General features: G+C 37.9%; 1 protein-coding gene across 1 annotated transcript in view; it reads right to left on the bottom strand.

The window, feature by feature from the left end:
* The window catches only part of SYNE1 (spectrin repeat containing nuclear envelope protein 1), a 295,209-nt gene extending 274,155 nt beyond the window's left edge, over positions 1 to 21,054 (bottom strand). Inside the window, exon 1 of the mRNA XM_065632672.1 lies at positions 20,975 to 21,054. Coding sequence (XP_065488744.1) covers positions 20,975 to 21,038 — 64 coding nt within the window. The 5' untranslated portion in view covers positions 21,039 to 21,054. The remainder of the gene's footprint in view (positions 1 to 20,974) is intronic.
* Positions 21,055 to 22,698: the final 1,644 nt, after the last annotated feature.

The raw sequence follows: 22,698 nt of genomic DNA, 5'->3' as shown, positions 1-22,698 counted from the left end.
AGCTCCAGTCATTTCTAGGACACCAACATACTGTATTATGCTCTTTAGTGGCCTTAGTACTATATGTTTAACTTAGTAGAGGGCCTATAGAAAACTCCCAGTTCTAATTCTATTCAAGCATATTTATATTTTTAGGATGCATATTAGCGTTATGCCCTAGCAATACAAACATTTGGTGGGTGCCATATGGACACAGACAAAACACACAGTGCCTGCTCAAAGGGTCTGTCTGCATCTTTAACACATGAGTAGTCCCTCTGATATCATTAGCTGCATGTGCATAATGATACAGGCCAGCTCCTCAGGGCTCTACTCAAGTGAAATGGAGCAATGCTGACTTATCCTGACTGCGGATATTTCCATTCTTATATTGCATCAAGCAAAATATAATGCAATCAAGCATTGGAAAAAAAGGCAGAAAATGAAGAGGGTAGAAAGCAAACACAGAAATGGATTTACACTTGTCTATGAGGAGTTTCATAAATTACAGTCTGCTTTTTTTGAAAAATGGTGGTTTAAATAACACTAAAGACTAGTAATAAATGCATAACATAGTAATAAAAAAACCCCACTACTAAAACAGAACAACTAGTTTTCTATATCATTACAAATACTTCATTCAAAGTAAATTTTACCAAGAGATTTTGCTAACTCTTTAAAACATTCTAAGTTCTGCCTAGATGGAATAGACTTGAGTGAGGGAAAAGTTACTATGTTTGTGTTTATGTAATTTTTAAAAATCTAATTCAAAACTTCTGGGTATCTGTTTTCTCCCTGGGGCAGAAAATAGCAGAGCTTCATGACTTAAAAATGTGTTTAAAAAAATATTAATTCTGAACAGCTAAACTGGGAAATATGAACAACTGAATGTGAAAAATTATCTTGTGTTAAGTCTCAGCCAAGTTGGATGACATCCACAGAGTTTGGTTGTGTACTCTTACAAAAAACAGCAAAAGAATAAACAAACAGACAATTGCTGTGGCGATTGAAACTACTTAAGCTTTCACACAGAAATAGGGAATGCAAAATGGTGAGTTTTAGTAGGTTCCAGTGTAAAAGCAAGCAGAGTCCTAACATGCTGTCACATCCTATCAAGGTCAAAACCAATGTGCCTTCCTGATGAATCAATATAATACTGCATGAAGGCAATTTGAGAGGCAGAGGATATTAGGACTTCAGTATTTTAATGCTAGTGTGGAGTGCATGATGGGACATTTTGCAGGTACCTTCATTTTTTATTATTAGAGAAGCACAAGAATCTCAGTGATGTCAAATGGGGCTGAAGGTGCTCTTAATTTCTGAAAATGAGGCCACTTGTATTTAGATACAGAAATATAGATATAGCTCTAGGGATCCAAGTTAAAGATGTAGCATTTAAAAAATAAACAGTGAGGTGTATTACAAGCAAAAGTATTGCAGCTAGGCTAAGTAACCTTAAACTTATCCCCTATTAAAAAAAAAATGGTTAACAGAAACATAGAATCATTTAGGTTGGAAAAGACCTTTAAGATCATCAGGTCCAACTGTTAACCTTTTAACTGCAAGTCCACCACTAAACCATGTCCCTAAGCACCACATCTACACGTCTTTTAAATATCTCCAGAGATAGTGAGCTGCATGTGTCCCTACAAAATAAACTGTTTGATTACAGTTCATCCCCCACAGCAAATTTTAGACAAGAATAATAAAATATGACAGTGTCCCTGCCAGTGCTCTTGGGTAATATCCTTCAGCTTACATGCACACGTTCACATATGTATACATGAATGCACATCATAAATATGTGTGCGCAAGCACATATTAATTTGGGAAAGATATAACTACTTTAGTGACCACATCAGTATTAGCAGTTCTTCATAGACAGAATTCCCATACTGAAAAGAAAAAGCCACCCTGAATTTCCAGTTGAAAATGTAATTTTCTGCACAAAGAATTGCCTCAGCAATCAAGTTCTACCAACAAATGAGAACTGAAAGCTGGGATAAGCCTTATAAGCCCATGCCTGGGCCGTGAGCCTGAACAGAGGGTTTCCCCAAGCTGAGTCATCCCACCAGCTGTTCCTAGATGTTCAGTTTGCCACTTGGCTGAAATGCTACTCCTTTTCCTTGTTCCTTGCTTCTGCCAACCTCGATCTGGATCCTGCACCCAGTTACCCCACTTGGAAATTTCTCCAGCTTGACCTGCATTTTTTTAGGGCCCTGCCCTGTTGTACATACTCCTTTTCAGATTCTCATTGTGGCTTCTGAATCTCAGAAATTGGCCAGCATCTACTCAACAGCATGCTATCTCCATGTGTCTTTAACTCTTGACCACAATTTTGGTGTCCCACTTTTGAATCCTTCCCACTGGAACCAAGTGGATATGGTATTTCTCGGACATCTATTCTGTCACTGCTTTTTCATACAGTATTAATTTCTCCACCAATCTTGTTAGAGGGCCTCCCTGAGACAGAGTTTCAATTATGATTATCATTATTGTGGTACAATTATATTTGTATATGTCTTGCTTGGTGGGGCTTGTGTCACTGAACCTGCACGTTATAAACATTTTAATCTCAAACTTAATGTAGACATACATGAACAAATATTTTTAGCTGAAGCATCCTCTTTTGTCATGATGACACAAATAATTATTTGCATTCTCTTCTCAACTAATACAAATACTTCTTTACATTGGTTTACTGATGCTGAGGTAGAAAGATGTGCCTCCAGAAGTGCTGAAGCAGCATATAGGAAAAATACGAATGCAAATATTGCTTTGCATGAAAGAATCTTCCCCTTCAAAATCTATTGGCAAGAATATAAAATTTGTAAATAATAACTTACAAATTAAAACTCGATTTGATAATTTAAAGATTTGGATTAATTAATAACAACTTGCTTCCTAGAGGAAATAACCTACTTCTCAAGTTCTCCTGAACAAACCACACACTGTGTTGACAGCATTATAAAGAAAATCTAGGGAAACATAAATGAATCACTCAGTAATGGGTCCAAAAACCAGAATATTAGAAAAGTGTTACCAAGGACCAGTGCTGTACAAGTGGCAAGTCACAGACTTGGGACGATAAATTACTGACATTACCTTCTTCAGATGTTTTGTATTAAACAGTTTGTTGGTATTTACCAATTTTTAAAATGTAAATATGCAGAAACACTAGCATTAATAGCTAATTCACACTAATGAATACTGTTTATGAGAGTAAGAGTCTAACCTTTTATTATGGTGTTACTGCTTGAAATGAACATTCTTTGAATAGTATGTAGGATCAGACTTGATAGATTCTGAGCTTAAATAACTATTAAATAATCAGCCCTGACTTGGCCTGGGTGGTAGAACTCTCCTGTAGGATGCCCCTGCTCCAACTCTTCTCAGCAGCTGACAACCACCCACCCACCCCGTCCTCCCGAAACCTTTTAGAGACCTCAGAAGTGCCCTTGAAGAGCAGCTCTTAGATTCTTACATGGGCCAGGACTACTAGTTGCAAAAGACTTGCAGGAGAGCCTCAAAAGTTTCCTCCAGAAGAGTCCCCTACCAGAAGGAGATGCATACACATGGACATGTGGCCAAGGGTGTCAGTGAAAGTGTTGTCAGATCCCAGGCATTATTTTCTAATAATGTACACCTGTGCAGTGATATTTGTATTTTCAGTTTTCTGGATAAATGGTTTGCTGGATTTTGCTGGATAAAGAGTATGCACTGGTCTTCTCACCAGCTGGATGATAAACACATGCACTCTGCAGACAGAGGTAATGGACACATCCTGAAGACTAAGCCGGTCTTTCTATTTCAGGGCAGATCAGCAGTGCACCACTGCAGGAGGATTTGGCAGGGCCACGCAGGTCGTGTGGTCACCTTTATAAATAACTGCTGATTGAGCAGAGACACCTTCAAGCAGCCTGAGGAACTATGGCTATGAAACTACTGCAATAAAACAAGCTACACTGAAGCACAAAAGAGGTACAGGGGTGAAAAATGTAACTAACATTCAAAATTGTGGAGGAAGTATACCTTCTGCACTTTTAGCATTTCCAAAGTTTTCAAGGTGAAAAAAGCAAAGTTCTTTGAAGGACGTTCTACGGCATTCTAGTTGCAGTAAAACGAGGACAGCACATTAGTCCTTCATGGCTCTTACTAAGCTTCTCAAGAGACATTTAACTCCAATCAGTTGGATATATTATAGAATTTTTTTTCTTCATCTTGCAGTATCACAAAAAAAAACCCAAAAACAAAGACATTATTTCTTCCTCTAGAGCCAAAACATACGTCCATACTTGGTCTATCTATTCACCTACACAATGCCACTTTCCTTTTCGCATTTTGTCTCTACAAAATACTCAGGAGAGTATAAAAATTATACAATTTAAAACTGTATAACATGCCATAAAATATTTTAAAAAGACTATAAAAACTCAGTAGCCCTATTAAATTGTCTTGAGGTTTAATTTTTCTGATGCATATAGAAAATAGTGTTCTGCAACAGGACAGAATTTGATGTTTTTAAACACAGGAGGAGAGAGGCACAGTTACATTTGCCCTAGGTCACAGAACACAGTAATTTATGATTTCTTGAAGAAAGACCACCAACCCACACCACAATCTCCTAACAGTAGGGTGGTTTTGTTTTTAAAGAAGCCAATATCCAGAACTAGTGGTGCTTAGGACAAAGGCAACTGAGTTATTCTGTGTCTGCAAGCTTTCACCAATACTATATTTGCTCACAGCTTTCCTGGCTCTGTCTAGTGTTCATTGTCTTTTGGTTTCATAAGCACTAAAAATAACCAGCATCCAAAGAAGAACCTCTTTTCAAGAAAACAAACAAAAATCCAAAACACAAATTCAACACAAGCATTATTTCCTTCTGATATTTCTGTCATGATTCCAAGTTCTTCATGAAAACAACATATGGGTGGAGTGCTGCATGGACTGGAAAGGACAGCTATGACCTCAGTGACGACTCCCTTTAAAGCAGGAGACCGGTCGATGCCTTTTCCACAGTTAAGTGTTTACGATTTGTGAAGCTCTTTATAGGATGTCACTCCCAGTTCTGTTGTGGTTTTTTTTTGTTGGTTGGTTGGTTGGTTTTTTGTTGCTGATGTTTTTTGGGTGGTTTGTTTTTTGTTTGTTAGTTTTTTTAATGAAGTGTCACTGCACATTTCTATATGACAGAGATGCAGGAAGAATACAAAAATGTGTTTATCCTGTTTATTTATAGGTCATAGTTATAACCATGATATTATTAGATAATTATAGAAAAGAATAGAAATCTGCAGCTACAGGATCTGAGCTTCTGCCTGCATCTCCTGTATTTGATCTATTCGTAAGTAGGTCTTTACTGCCATTACTCCACAAGTGTAAGAACAGGTGGTTTGCCTTCCAAGCAGGGATGTTGTAAAAATAAATGCCTTAAAAACTTTTAAAAACTTAAATAACATAATAGCGAGGACAATACAATTGCAATAAAATGCTATGAATTTGCTATGAATATGTTGCTGTTTCTTTTCAGTAGAGCTCTTCTTTCTAAAAAGGAATAAAAGCATGTTTCAATTGGTTTTAGCACTTAATTTAAACATAATATCACAGCACTTCTACATTTGAACTGTATATTCCATTAAGTACTCTTATTTTTCAGATGTATTAAACATTTTTTGTTTAGATAATAATTTGATCAACTGGACTTGAAACAGCTGTGTCTGTTGCTTTATTATGTATATGTATGTACACATGCATAGATTTACATATGAATTTGTTAGATTCAATTTCCATCTTTACACTGCTTAAGATTTTTAATCCCAGACAGAAGATCTGAAAGTGGCCACCAGAAACCCAAGACTTGCTGAAAGAAATGTGCAGGAGCACGGTATTCATATTAACAAAAATCGGTACAAAAATTAAGATGTATCATACTGAATATCATATTCACACTTGAATACCCAAGCTGTCCCAAAACCTGATTAGCAACAGATAAACAAGCAAAGAGATCTCTTGCTGATTCCCATCCATACAAACTCCTGCCAACAAGCAGGAGCGCATGCAGCCCCTAAAACACTGAAGTCCACAGCATGAAGTTATACTTTCAAACACTTTCCTCTCCAGTATGGTTGCATTATACCTGTGCTCCACTAAGCCCATGTTGAGAGATTCTGTCTTTGAACAGAGCAACTTCTGCTATTTCTGTAAACTTACTATGTTAGGTAATCTCGACTTGCAAAATGCAAACTGATTGTCAAAAGAGGCAAGAGGAACTTGTTCATTTGGACAATTTCCTCCTTTCTATATCCTTAAGTGTTCCCTTTTTCATTTTCCCAGCACAGTCTTGTGTACTTTTTGTCCAGATGACCTGAGGTAGCATGTGCCAACCTGCAACTACTTTTGAACAAAAGAAAAAGCCAAAACAACAGCACACTGCTCAGCTGAGGGTTTGAAGTCTGTCCCTTCACAGGCATCCAGCCTCTCACATCTATGAAAACACATACATATTTACTTCAGTTAATCAACCTGATGTTACCTGCCAAATGGAGGTAACACCTTGTGCCCTTTTTCACTCCACTTCTCACATTTAAGTGCTCATGAAAAACACACCATCACTCAGGACTGAGTTCTGAAATTATGTAGGTGATAAGGACAAGCTGATTAGACACTCTTCTGGCTTCACAATTGTGAATTATTTCAGGTTAGGTCACAGTCATATCTGCTCCATCTATCTTCTGCAAACTTCTCCAAAAAGTCTGTCTCAGCCTTCACCAAACTACCTACGTTCTTTCTCAAGGACAACACATCAACTGCAAGCTCTGAAGGTTTTCTATACAGCAGTCAGAAGGTTATACTAGCATATCAACTATATTTTCAATCTGTATTTGAGTCTCAGTTGCAGGAAAAAGTTCAGATATATAAATTCACTTAATTGTAATACTAAAATGGGAGGAGAAAAAGGGAAGTTAGAAAAATTAGATTATATATTATATCACTAGCAAACAACTTTATCTCATTTCATCTTTATTGGTAAACAATAAAGCACAGTCAGTCCTCACTGTGATTACAGAGACCTAGTGAACTTAAAGACCTTAAGCTTGGGATTCATTTGCCATAGTGATTTTTTTTTTTTCCTCTCTTTAGCACTGTGTTTGTCTCAGCCTTATTCTGAAGGGGCTGGTTTTGCTTTTTGTGTGTATGGGAAAGGAGACCATTTTCCCTCCAAATAAAGCACAGCTTTAAAAGGGTAAATCTGACAAAGCAGCTTATGTCCAGCATTGCTGGCAATCAGCCACAAATTCTGTCCAGTCACTGAGGAAAAAATGATTTCTGGAGAACAGATGATCAGCATCCTGTAGCATTGGTTTGAGACAGAATGAAAGAGGTCATGTAAATGCACCATATGTCTTACAACTCAGTAGCTTTGCTTTGAATCTTTTGATCTCAGCATCCTCAGGTTAAATGTTTCTATGGCAGAATATAACTCTAGATGACAATGGCTAAAAATAAATATGAACCAATAACCATTGCACATTCTTAATCATATGCAAATATCAGCTATAAACAAGATTTTAATTATTTCTGCTTCTAGTTGTGCAGCAAAAGGGCAAAAAAAGTTTTGCTAAAATATGTTGCTCTCATCCAAGTGATTTATTAAGAAAAGATGTAATGAAATTGACAGTTTTGAAAGGCTTCCAAGCAATAGGTTTTAGTAACGAGGCCAGAGAAAACCAGAAGGTAATAATTGACCACTCTGAAACAAGTCTAATTACATGGACTCATGGCTTTAAATTATTTGGAAACTGAAGTAATGACCTAGAAAACAAGACCCCTTTATCAGGAAGAGAGAAGAATTGGAGGTACTTCTGTATAACAGACTAATGAACAGCTCTTGCTGTATAATTCAGAACTCATCACTAGCGCAAGGGCAAGAGAACACTGCAGGATCAGGGAAGCACAACCCAGAGTCCACTCATCACCTGGTAATTAGCAAACAAGTCAAATCAATCCTGACACGGAGCAAACAAGTAATGATGGCATCAATGTTCAGATTGTACTCAAGAAGTAAAACTGCTAATTCAGATCAAAGACACCTCCTTTTTGACTGTAAGGATTTTGAAACAGAATACAGAGACCACAGTCTGAAATCTGGGTTTGATTTCTTATTGAGGTGGGTCCTCAGAGGAATGCAGATACATCTTTTGCTAGCAGATATGGTACAGTGCCTCCACAATAAACTACTAAAATAAACCCAAACTTTAGTGCAAAACATGCTCTTAGATGTTGATTGAGACTGAGACAGTTCACAACCAATAACACAGTTAAAACTCTTGCCATGGTGTTTTGTATGTTTAGAAATGTAAAGCAGCTTCTCACTCCATTTTCTTTTTTCAGGACAATGATATTGCTATTCTCAATATCCAATCCCCTTTCCTCAATAATTTTTTTTCAACATTTCTGCCTATCAGAAAGCTATATGAGTTCCTTTTGCTTTCATTTCAGTTTCTCTTTCATTTATGTGTATTCCTATGTTAATTTTTTCTGTTTCTTTGAAAACATTATTCATAGCTTTTTACTTAACTTTTAATTACAAGCTGATCTTGCTGGTAGATGCAAAGAAAGCATTAAAAGACTTTTTTTTTTTTTTTTTTTTTTTTTTTTTTTTTGAAATGGGCTTTTTATCTTTATAGGCCATTTAATCTTCCACTCAGCCCTGATTTCTGTATTTTACACTTTCTCCTTCGGCAACCAGAAGTAGCTAAGTGTCCATAATTTTGATTAATCCATTCCAGCCTTTTCCTTCAGTACAAAGTTCAATGCATATTTTCATGTAAGTCTGCTTATCTCTTTCTGTTGCATTACCCATGACCATAATTCAACTTGGTACTTTTAAACTTCATCATAAGCCTGCGAGAATAACCTGGGCTCCTTAACCACTGGCCCTAATGTGCTGTTAATTAACTATATCACTGAAGTCTGTAAGAGAAATGGCATAGATTCCAGATTTGGTCTCAATCAAAATACAAATTTGCTGGCAGTTTGCATTTCAGTCAGAAAACAATGATAGTATTATCCTGCCAACTGTTTTAAATAGCTGCATATTTGTGACTATGAGGTTTGCCATTTTAACCATGCCAAGAATAAATTGGTTTTTTTTGGTTTTAAAAAGCACTGCAGCCTATACAATTTCAAAAATGTTTGGTTATTGACATATAGTAATGTAGAACACTTGAACTGTTTCAACTTACAGAGTGACTCTTTAAACATGCTGCCAAAAGTCTTATTTGCAAATTTTAAGCCAAATTTCAAGCTGCCTCCTAATCCTGATGACATTGTTCCCACTATTTTGGGCCTTCAATAGGAACAACCAGCTATTAATAATAAAGACAAATAACTATTTAGTAGCTACTGATAGGTACATGTGCACCTGATTTCTATCAGTAGGTAGATGTGCACCCGATTTGTAGATCCAAGCTGGTACTTAACTAACTCAGTAGAGTTTAAAGAAACTGATTTATTCTTCCTGACTGCAGTAAAGGCCATGTTGCATCCTACACTTTCATAGTAGTGGGAAGAATGAGACCTTCCTCCATTTCAGTTCCTATCTGGAAATTGATACTAACTATCCTTACCACTTTCACAGGTCAAAATATGCTACTTCGTTACACATTTGCACTTGTCTTTCTAAATCCAACACAAAAAATTAGAAAAAACCTTGACTACTTTCAGAATTAGCCCAATGGCATACCATTATCTAGTCTCATTCATAAATGTATGTAATTTTCTATTCAAACCTGAAGACTTCTTATTGATAAATACAAGTACAAAGTGTAACTTTTTGTGCAGACAAAAATTTCCCCAGGCAACACAGGAATTGAATGTGCTCAAGATCTCAAATACAAACACACAGCGACAGTGAGCATGAACTATTAGTCTCTTAGAAACTAGATGTAAACACAACAATTCACTGTTCATGATTCTGTTTATTTATTCAAATCACTTCTGGCAGTTGATCACACCTCCAGCTTTCTTAGTAACCACACAAATGAAAAGGCAGGCTCAGTATTATGAAAGAGGAATTATGCAACAAGGCTGCATACAAGCTCAAAGTGTCCAAACAAAATACAATTCTGGAAAGCAAGACCAAGAAAGCAGATTATACACTTAGAGTCTTCTCACTTCCATGATAAATTGTGATGGAGAAGCAGCAGATTTTTTGCTCCTGACACAAGTCAGTCAACCAGAAAAACAGGAAAACAACAACAACAAACACACACGCAAAAAAAGGTGGAAGCTTCACTGTAAGATTCAGAGCTTTGTATTCAAAAAAAGGCTTAATTTGAATGAAAAAGCAACAATACGATCTCATTATAGCTATTGAGGTTTTGATAGGATGGATATATATTTTAGAAATACAAACAAGATTGTCACATGGCTTCACTTTTGTATAATGGACATGGCACTAAAAACCAAAAAGGGTAGTTCCAGGATAGCCCACTGATTTTAGCTCACAACTGCTGATAGTTAATATTTCTAAAACTAAATACTTATTTATATTGAAGGTACTAAATACACTTACAAATAATATATTTCTAATTTCAGAACACTAACATCTTTGAAGATTTTTAATCCACTTTATTTGTATGTTTATGGTCAGATTATAAAGTCATTAAGTCTTTAAAGTTGAAGAAAGGCATCTAAAGAGGCATAAAAAAATGTACAACATGCCTCTTTATGGCAATATGCATCTCTGGGTGCCCAAATGCCTTTTCAAATCTTACCTTCCTGCATTGCACAACTTCAGTAATGCAAAGCAGCTAGAAATCCAGGTTAATTAGTCTTATGTCCTGTCTAATCAGTCTCAAATCAGGGTATGGTTATCCATGTTTTATTACTGAAACTCACATCTGCTAAGAAAGCTTTATGCCCAGAAGACCTCTGTTAACATGGTGGCTTGATCATGTTTGGTTTTTCACTGATTTGTGATCGATCATTGGATGATCTGTCTCTCCTGTCCACAAGCTTGTCTTTTGGTTTAAGTATCACCTCACTCCACCATGGCCTGAGTTTGTGACAACACACTCCAATGGGGAAAAAACACCAGCTGAGCTGCAAATCTCAGCAAAGAGTCCATTCTCAAACATGCCTTGCCTCATTTGGATGGGAGCACAAGCTTTGTGACTTCTGTTAAAAGGTATTTCTTGTCCTTCGCCCTGTAACAAGGCACACCAGCTTCACCTACGTGTGAACAGAATAGCAGCTTCCAGGCTGCAAACCAGCATTTAAGTACATCACAAATCTGAGTAATAATGGAGAATGATTGGGCTGGGACAGTGACTATATTAGTAGCTCGTAACTGTTGTAACTGGTGATGCTGATTCCCAACTCTTTCCTGAAAAAAAACACATAGTGTTTCTGAACTACCCAGTGGAGCTAAACTAGTGAGGGGTTTTGCTGTTGTTAACAGAAGTCAAGTAAGAGAGAAAATTCATCTGTATCTGTAGCTGTTGATGAAGCAACTATCAGTTTGCAGTCTTGGTTCTGACTCAGTACCAGGAATGGCTGCACCACTTGAACTTGGAAAAACATAAGGACATCTTGGCAAATGAGACAATAAAATAGAAACCTTGGCCAAAACAAACCGAGTGGAGAGGTGAGCCTTTACACAAGCTCAACTGTAAAAATTATTTAGTTTAATTTACTTAGAAGCACAGTTGTGAAACTGTGAAAGCACAGTTGAAAAACTGAATTAATCACAAGTAACCATAATTCCTTATCAACGGTCACATCTGAAGACTACAGTCTCCATTCCTGAGTTGGTTTTTTTTCATGTATTAGGCACTGTAAGCAAGTCAATATTTTGCTTTGCTTTGCTACACTGGCTTGGCCTCATATCTTCTTGAGTACTGTGATCTTGTATGTAAAGTGCTTTTTTTTTTTTTCCCCCCCTCCAAGACCGGAAAGCTAACAGTAATACTCTTCACCTACTATTGCTGTTATAGTTCATTCCCTTCACCTTATGGAAAGAAGATTTTACCCCTGTTTTAATGAGCTTAAGATAAAGCCTTTAAAGAACAGCTGCTGCATTCTGAAGGTCTGGAAGTGAGCAGTTTTCTTACAATAGCATCTTGAGTAAAGACCTACAGAAAGTCCATGCCAACATAGGGTCATTGGCATTGTGTGGTGAAGAAACTGCACCTCTCCAGGTATGCCAATGATAACCTCCAAGCAAGCTGGTGGAGGCACGACAGCTGCACTAGCTGCCCTATATGAGTAACACATAGAAAGCATAGGAAGAGTGTGCCACATTTGTACAGGCCTTCGGCATCTCTGTAAGTGGACAATGAATTTTCCCTGGGAATTACACTGGCATAGCTAGAAAGAGGCTGGGTGATTTGGGTAAACTAAATTGTAACTCATTCCACAGCAACGGCTATGTAGATACAAGATATTATTAAATGCTCCAGATATATCTCAGATCAGGGTGAATACAATGACAATCTTTAGCTTGAAGACTCAAAGGTTTTGCAAGTTTGTGTCACAAGACCAAAAGTGTTATAACAAGATTACATACATTCTCCATAGACACTTAAACCAACATGCATCAGTGAGGGCATAATCCTCTTAAAAGTACTAAAGACTATGTAACAAATACTGAAATGTAATTACATAAAATCTGGTGAAATTATAGTAAAAGAAGTTTCACAAATTATGTCTCTTAATACGTCAATGTTTATGTTCTGTGTAATGAGACTCCAAACAATATGTCACGCTACTGTATGTTAACAGCAATGTCTCCTCAGGAGTGAGAGCATGAGAGACACATAAACTGAAGAGAGGGGGTAGAGCAGGTTGAGGTGTGGGAGGTGTGGAGTCTTGGCCTCCAGGCAGCCTGTGCTGGGGCTGGGCTGGAGTCCAAGAGGAGCCATCCTCACCATGTACTAACTCAGCATTACCCCTTCTTCCATGCTTACCTGGAGGTTACTTATCCTGAGGCTTCAGGATGCTTTTCTACTAGTTCCCTTTCTGTTCTGTTATTGAATTAAAATAATCACCAAGAACTCAAAATAAAACATGATCTGTTTCAATGGACAGGATAGAGGCTAGCTTTTACAGTTAGCTCTAGTTGCTTCACACACCTTCTGAAAAGAACATTATAAGAGAGGCCTCAAACTAAAGTCTACTAACAAATGAGAAAAAATAAAATGTACACCTCCAAAACCAAGCAACTAGAATTTGACTATAAACATTAGCTGTATAATTTATAAATCAGTAATAACTTCCTATAAAATGTAACATATTTCAAACATCGCTCTTAGTTTACTGTGGAGAAATAAATTCCTTTTTATTTTTTTCTTTCTTTATTAAATGGACTGTTGGCTTCTTAATAGGCTGTTGACACTTCCTTCATAAGGCTCCATCTCATCTCAGATGAAAGACAGAACAACTAGACTGTTTTGTTGCACACAATAATAGACAATTCACTTGGATACATACGACTGCCATCTAAAAAACTCAGTGTGAGTCTAAAATTAGAATTCTCTGATATGACTCACAAGGACAAGCTTTGTGACAGAAACTAGGATATTTTTAAGCAAATTAAGTCTAAAGCACAAAATAAAAACTGCATTCTAGAAATAGTCCATGTAATAAATTGCTAATAATTTTTAGGTGTTATTTTTTTATCTGTGTGTTATATCCATCTGCAAGTATATTCCCTGAAGTATATTATCATCCTGTTAATTAAAGGTTGTGAAGCTTCTGATTTCCAGAAAAGGGCAAAATGCAATTACAGGAAAACAGTAGAACTTTCTCACTGAAATGTTTTCCCTTTACATGGAAGTCTCTACATCAGTATACAAGCATAACCAGCAATAGTTCCTCTAATGCTTATTAATTAGTAACCAGAGACAAGAGACATGTCCTGTAATTTTCAGTTCCTCTAGTATTTAAAAAAACCAGAGGTGGCACTCCAAAAGGGAGGGTTATTTATGACAATGACAATTTGCTATGTTCAATATGTATTGTAGGAAGATACTACAGCACAGCCATAAGATAAAGTTTAATTTTTCAAGCATGCAGTATACTCTAATATAAACAAGAAATTAATTAGATGTCACAAAACAGACAAATGTCATAACCTGCATAGAAAAACCAGACATAATAATACTTTGAAGATATTCTGCTTCCTGATGCCCTCAACCCAATGCTATTACTAAAATAACAGTCTGTCTAGCAGCCTGTCAGAATATAGAGGCAGTGCTCTCAAAAATACTCGCTGTAATATTTTCCTTCTCAAAATCTTTATCTTCACTAAACCCTCAAAACTGACATGTAATTGTTCTTATTTAGCCTTCTTGAAATATCACCCCTTTCACACCAGTAACAAATATGGCAGATGTTATTTTAAGATAAAGTCTTAACTGAAAACAGTTTTTGAGCCTCAGACAGGGATTTATCACAACCAACGTTAAACAGCTGCAGTGTGGATGCCTACATGTGAATTTGCCAAATTAGACTGAGTGGAGTGGAGCTGGTGAAGACAAGTTCATATAAAACACAATTCGCCTGACATATTTTGCATGTTCACTATATTTCAGAAGTACCATTTTTAACCACTACCTATAAAGTGAGCCAAAGAGGATTCTCCTCTTTCATTTTGCATCCTGCATTTTGTTTAATGAATCCTGTCCTCAGTGTTTTAATAGTAGCCTATGAGAAGAATTTCAACTTTTGAACTGTGTTCCTCCAGAACCAAATGACATCAATTTCAGTGTGAGACACTAACGTGTCAACCATTTTCTGCCCTAAATACATACTTTTTCCCAGATGAAAACTGAAAAAATATCTTGATTTTTCTTAAAGAGCCACTTAAGTGCAAACATATGCTTTTCATTTATACCACCTGTGTGATCTTTAGGGCTTTGTACTCTGGTTGACGATCAACCAAGTGGAACAAGGAGCACAGATTAGTTTACCAACCTGTAAGAACTCTCCTATGATCATCAAAAGTGCAAGCAAAGAAAAAAAGTAAGTAGGACTATGTTGATTTAAATTACATTACTAATTTTGGGAAGATAAACAGTAGAAAAGTATAAGCAATGAGATCATATTAACTTAAAAAAATTAAAACTTATTTTAAATCACCTACTTGGAAAAACTCTAAAAAAAATAGGACTATGTGGCACTAAAACAAATGCTGCATTGCAGAGTACCCAAGGACTGTGTTCTCACTGAGGAGAACACAAAATGAAAGCTAACTGCAGTGAGGGGACAACCAAAACTACCACCACATGAAACAAAAACAACAACAACAAAAACATGGTTCTTTTCACAGAGATACTAATTGCTCTATATATGACAAAAGATTCTAAGACAACATGATACCTAGAATTCAGTGCTTACTTTATTAATGTGTGCTACTATTTAAATGTTTTGTTATTCTTTCCTGTATGTTTCTGCAATATCTACAGGTAGCTCAGAACAGCATTATGTCAGATTATTACTATCAGATACCAGGGTCAGAAGAGACCTGAAGTGGATTCTTGCAAGACTTGTTTCCATATGCATAAACTAGAACTAAATACTTCTAGGAACGGTGATTTCAGAGCTCTCCTTAGCAACTTTCCCTATTCAATGTTAACTAATATTTAACCTGAATACCCCTGGCTGCAGCCTAACCCTTTCACATGTTTTTGTTATAGCAAATGAAAACACTTGATCTCTTTTCTCTTTCTTTTTCACTCGTTAATGATTTCCTTATCAGCCATGACATTTTCCCAGATTTCTTAATCTTCACACATAAGTCTTACATTTCAGTATTTTGTTTTGAAGTAGCAGTAACTTTTTTTTTTTTTCAGTATGAGAAAATTTAAGATTGAAACCCTGCTTGAATTGCTCCTGCTAAGTAACACATAGGCTATAATGCTATTTAGATTCCCAAGTCATCATGTAGATTTCCTTGGCCTTCAGGTCATATAGTCAATAGAGTCAAAAGAGCTGCTTTTCCCTTAACATTCTGCCATGTAATGATTTGCTCACCTGAGAGACTAATAATTTACATTGGCACTGTTTGTAAATTGAGAATCTTTTAAATCCAAGAAAGCTGCAGGAATCGAGCTGGGACATTTCAGAGTGAAAGATCGCACAGAAAGGCAGCAGCAGCAGGACTACATGGAACCAGTATGCACCAGCAAGCTGGACAGAAGGAAACATTAACTGTGGCAGTATTTGTGATGTGGGGGTAAAACTCAACTGTGTAAGGTGTGCAGCATGCCCCTCCTGACCAAGCACACTTTTTCAATATTGCTCACACTTAAAAATGTGAGGTTGCAGTTTGATTTCGCTAATGATAAAATGGTAGATGGCACTAAAAGAGGACCCTGCCACTGGCCTTCTTGCCAGGAACTCACCTGGCCTCTACAAACCAATTTTCAGCTGGTTCAGGTCTAAGGCAAGAGGAAGAAGAGCACTGGCAGAAAAAGTTGGGAATATGCATGCAGTGAAGCAAGGTAGCTTTCAGTACCAGGTATCTATTAAATCAGGTTAGCTTAATGTTAAACTGTGGCTCAGCTCTCGGCACAGTTGATTTAGAGAGAAAAAAACCACAAAGGAAAACACCGATGAAGGTATATATTAACAAAGTGCCTATCAGCTAAACAGAAAAAAAACCCCTACTGTTTGATTAATGGCTACTGCTAGCATGAAAAAGAATGCTAGGATGTAAAAGGAAGGAAAGAAGAGCCAAAACCTAAGGGGACGGCGCGGGGGGGGGACGGGGCGGGAAAAAGGACAATCCAGGAAAAAAAAACAACCCACAGCTTTCTGTGAATAGTGCTAATATAAGGAAGGCATTAAAATTTCAAATGACGCTCAGTTGTAGGTAACTTTGCATAAAATAAGGACTGGACTTTAAGCTAATTTGACCTATGTGTATTGAAACTTTTCAGGAGTGTTTGAAGATTACTAGAACTATGGCTGCTTTACATCATAGTGCGTCTTCATGAATGACCATGTTGCTTGCTTTCCCACCATAGCTCTTCCTGCACTATGAAATCTCTCTACAGAGAGTTTCCAAAAGCCCAAGATACCCACATGCAAAAATGAGTTTAAGAGCCTTATAAGAGGAATGTTGCAACCCAGAATCTAATGGAAGACTGGAGATTTTTTTAATATGACAAAACGATTGTCTTTTTAAATTGATCTACTTTGTACACCCTAGAACTGGTTTTACTGAATGGGGCTAAAATTTGTAACAGTCTCAAAACATCAGTGATACCAGAGTTTGTTAACTGGGATGGCATACATGCTAGTATTAAAGTGCAGATGGAATTTTTGTGATCCACTACAGATAAGGACAAAAACATCCTGTGTGACTAAATGGGCCACCCAATAATCATAGAATCATTTCAGTTGGAAGGGACCTTTGGGATCATGAAGTCCAACCATAACCTAACCTAACTCTAGCACTAAACTGTGTCCCTAAGTACTACATCTAAACGCCTTTTAAACACCTCCAGGGATGGTGACTCTACCATGAGTCAGAATGAACACAATCCCACTCAGAAAAATCTCTACCCAGCACAAAACACTAAATGAGAAATTGGAGGAAAAAAACAGAGGCAGGGAGAAGTGGGAATGAGAAAAGCCTGCAGTACCAGTATGATACAGTGACTGATACCACCTTACTAGCCAATAAGAGCAAGTCAGCATACAGGAGTGACTAGGTCCAGAAGAATGGGACACTGACTTTTTCTCAGAACAGCATGAGCTTGACTGCACTTTGCCCATAAGAGTGTAGTGCTTATGGAAAAGACTGAATTTCATAATGCCAGAGATTAAAAAGACATAAGGGTTTTATCAGCTTGTTTTCCAGCACCCCTTGCTTTGATTTTTGTAGCTACTAAAAATACTATAAGAATCTTTAGTGTACAACCAGCCATAACGTTTGCGAAACTTGCACTCCCTATAGGCAAAGGAGCAGTGCTTTTGTGTCAATTGGCATTCAGTTCCCTGAGCAATCCCAAATGCCAGGAATGTAACTCAAATTGGTCATGTACATCAGTTCTCAGGTGTTATGAGTGCTTTTATAATATGAAAAAGTAAACTGTGAAGCATGAGGTACTGTAGAAAACCTTGAATTGTGCTAGCAAGGAAGACATTATGCAAAGACAATGACATTAAAGGATGTCATCATTCTGTAGGATGGGTTCCTCACGCTTAAATTCACCAATGAAAAAAAAAAATCAAGTGTCATCTCTGTAATCTCTTGTTTCTCTCTGCAGCCAATGAAGAGACAACACATTACGAAAATTAATAACACTCTTCTTAAACACCTGCCTTAGGTTGCACTAGCTCTTGTACCAGTCATGCCACCACTTCTGTCCCTGAAAGCCCAACTTGCCCGACCCAGGCAGGACAAACCTGGCAGCCTCTGAGCACTGAGAAGGGCAGTGCTGAGGGAAGGATAAGCAGGAAGGAGAAGCCAGTGGAAAGATTTCACATGCAGCTAAGGTTATGTGTCTAGCAAAAGAGTGAAATGGAGGGCAAGTATGGCTTCTGTGGATTTGTATCTGCCTTCCTGATTACAATTAACCTTTCCTCAGAGAGGCTCTCTACCTCCATTTAAACTGGTAAGGCTACTCTTTTCTGCAATCCTTGCCTATTATACAGGTTATAAAATTCCCACTATTAAAATATAATAGGAAGGGGGTTTGCTTCAAAAACACACCCGTATTAATTAAAATTCAAGTGACTAGGGATCATATCCCTTTTGGAAAGGCCTTGAGTGCAGACTGAGCTATAATGAATAGCCTTCTGTCTCAATTTTTTGGGGGATGAGAGGAATGATAAAGTTAGAGATGCTAAATCTTATTCTCAGCACTCACCTCTGTCTTGTGCCCTGCCTGGCCCAGGCTAAAGGAATAGATCCTCCATTCTTCTGGGCAGAGAGCAATACTGCAGTAAGCCTCTGCCTGGGCACCATGGGGTAAGACAGGTTGTATATATACTCGCATACAAACCCACAACCCAGCACACTGCACATCTTTATCATTGTTTGTCCCCTGTGAGAGGAGGGGAGAGCTTAAATAATTGCATTCGCTTGCAGTATGTAGAGATTTAAAAACTGGTATTGAGAATCCCAATGAAGAGTGGCATTTTTCTGGTTTTTCCTACACTCTGCCACCTCAAACATTCTACTGGAAACGTGTGAGGCAAATATGAGACAATGATGTGGAAGAAGGAGCACAGCTTGCTTTACCACTCTCTCTCAGCCCTGATGAGGTCCCAGCATTGAGATCTCGCAGCACCCTCTGACAGTGTCACACAAGAAGAACTCTCCTGCCTCAGCTTCTGGCCAGGTACAAAAGCAGGTATTTTGTAAAGCACAGCTGCTGCTTGTCACTGACTAAAGATCCCTCAAACCATCTCCATTCCTGTTACACCATGAATACTCTCAGTTCCACTCTCACCTTAAGCTACACATCCAGCTCCAACCACACCAACCCTGGGTTGCCATGCAAACACACCAAGAAACATCTCTGTGTTCCTGTGTCCATATCTGTTCCTATTTCAGTTGACTATGATTTCTGAGAGGTAGAACATCCTTAATTCACAAGGGCCAAGGTAGTTGCAGTGCAGATTGTTGCCTGCTCATCCATAATGCAGAACTACAGCCTAAAAAAAGACTTGGGCTCCAAGCACTCCAGTCTTGGCACAGGTGATTTATTGAAGTAGTGCTTCTGCAGCAAAACTCAGATGCCAGCAATACCAAGATGAGCTGATTCCACCTGAGAAGCAAAGAATCCACTTATAGGTATGCCTTCAAACCAACACGCAATGCCAAATCTGCATTTGATTCACACATTTTTTTCTAAATGTCTTCAATTAAGAGGTCACTTAATTTTTTGTGCTTAATTAAAAACAAACACACACACACAAACGTATAGCAGACTGAACTATGTATCAGTTTCCAACAAAGGAAAATACATAAAAATGAAAAACAATTATGTATAAAAAACAAAGTGCAGATAAACAGAACTGCCATTTTGTCAGCAACAGCTTTACAGATGTTTGGAAAGTTAGAACATGACAGTTTGATAATTAATAGTCCACATGGAAAAGCCACGGGAAGAGAAAGCTTCTAGATTTAGAAGATGCAGAAGGGAACAGCAAGGGTTCTGTGCATAAAAACTTTTGTTGAAGTCAGTGGAAGCTGGTGTGCAAAGAAAGCAAGAGGTTAGGGATTTATGATCAAGTTTAAAAGTCAACAGGAGTGAATCCTACGGCAGCACTGACTATTTGTTTCTGGTCAATATCATTAGAACAAAAATATGCATTCTCAACGCAAGCTTTTAGCTGCAGCATTTAGGAATATAACTTCTAAAAAATAAGACAATAACTTTAGTTAATAATGCTTTATTATAAGAACTTAAGAACATAATGAATATTCAATGAATACCGAAAGACATCTTGTGACAAGTTATCTAAAAGGTCACCAACTTCTGTGCCAATAATTAGCTCATTGACCTATGAATTCTTCAATGCTTAACAATACAATGAGCTACAGTTCTGTTTTGGAGACAGCAAGTATTGCCTCAACCAATAAATACTAGTTTATCACTAGACCAGATCTACCTCTAGACTTCATAGCTGAGAAGAGGATCGGTACAATTTCTATTCTCTTTTCTATGAGACAAAATGATGGGCAATCAGGTCACATGGGAGAAACAGAACCAAAGTTTCGTAATCTTCAATTCAGTGTCCTGTTCCATGCATCCACATTCATACCAGCTGCTTTTAAACACCACTATTAATGCTATACTAAAGGACTCATATAATCAGAGCCCTCCAGAGATGCTACAAATATTTTCCCGTAGATAAGTTTAGAACAGTTATTATACTGCAGAAATATTGTCCTGACCACGCACTACAGTAAAAAACAGGAACTTCCTTTTACTGAATGGATGGCAGAGAGTGCCAGTCCAAGTGAGTCTCCTACCTTGAAGTCGTTGCATGACGTTGGCAATATCCCTCGATCTTGCCGCTAGTCGGGATGAGGCCATGATCTCTTTGCAGAGAGTTCACTTTCCCTGACAGAAGTTTGCCTCCAAGCCGCTGACCTTGGTGAGATAAGGATCTTGTAGGGCTCCCTGTTAGCCTTCAGCCTTCAGCATGGCTGGGGGAGTCAGATGCCTCCAGCCCACGCCAGCCCTCACAGGGCCAGGGAACAGCACCGGCGAGCAACCTCAGCACCTGAGAAAGAAAGTACCAAGCTCAGAAGAAACTTTTACCAGCTCTGCAAGACTAAGAGGTCTGAGTCTTAATAGCTATTTTAACATGTAAAGCATGGTATGTTTTGTGCATACTGTACAGCCCAGCCAGAGACACAATTAACGCTGAAAGCTTGCTTGGCAATCATCAGCAGAATGAAGCTGCAAAAACAAATCATTAAAAACAACTGGCAATGCACCAGACATCAATGCTTTCCTGAGGATGCTTGTGGATGTTGTTTTAGAAATAACAATAATGTTATACATATTAAAAGTAATACTGTAATATTTTTAATGTAAATAATATTACGCATAAGAGGAAAAATGAAACTTGTAAAATCCAAAAGCTGTACAACTCTCATTCTATTTCACTGTGCTAGAAAGGAGCATGTAATAGTAAGTCATTGATCAAGATAAAGCCTAACTCCACTGGACTATGTGCTCTAACGCGAACTACTGAGATTAATTTACTTTATCATTAAATAAAATTGTATTTACATTCATTTTTCTAGTATATGATGATGTTGTATTTTGGGTCATTTAATGTCAAAAGCTGTGAACTAGAACTTCTACACAACACTGTTGTAACTATAATAACATTTATGTGACCACAAATCTGGTCTAAAAAAAAATACAGTTAGATTCTTCAGATAATGTTATCAATAACATCTTCTGAGGAAGAAGTACACATTATATATGCCCCTGTTTTCCTTTTAAGAAAGAACTGAGCATAAAGACACCAAGAATAATTGTATTCATACTACACATACTGGGTGCATCCAGAATTCAAGATGGTATGCAGTGGATTGATACCAAAAATATGAGTGGGTTTATTGGTGTTGTGCACTTTCCTCTTTTCCTGGCCCCAAGGTCTCATGGAGAACAGTCCTCCAATATCGGGCAGACAAGCCTTTAGGCTGCACAGCTTTAGGCACGCTGAACTGTCCCAAAGGAGCTGTGTCAACATGCAAGGGCTGCCAGAGGAAATCACATTTCTACATTTCCCTTTCTGACCCTTCGAACCCTGCCTGACCCACGGAACTCCCTGCTTTCCCTCTTATTGCTGTTTTTATTTAATGTTTGCTTTGTATTTCAGATAGATAAGCACTGATCAGTCCAGCAGACCCAAGCTGGCTTTAAATGAGTGGAGCTGAGGGAATCACACTTCTGACAGAGCAAGCTGCAGAATGGACCGCGAAGTTCACCCGTGTGCACAGGCTGCGCTCCTGCGTGCTGTGGCCAAGCTCATACTGGTACCCACTCCAGCCACATTACTGCTATTTTTGCTTGTGCCTACACTTTGCACAAGACATCTGGATGCTCATATCGTCTCTCTCTTCTTATGCGTGCCCGGTTCCTCCTACAGGTGCCTTGTCCCTTCCCTCCCCCTCCTTCCTTCCCAGGTTTGTGCCGCACGCTTCTTGGGGTGCACAGAGACTGTGTGCATCAGTCA

Source organism: Caloenas nicobarica, chromosome 3 (assembly GCF_036013445.1).
Source record: "Caloenas nicobarica isolate bCalNic1 chromosome 3, bCalNic1.hap1, whole genome shotgun sequence".
NCBI lineage: Eukaryota > Metazoa > Chordata > Aves > Columbiformes > Columbidae > Caloenas > Caloenas nicobarica.
Note: the sequence above shows the minus strand (reverse complement) of the source record. Positions and strands in the feature narration are given on the sequence as shown.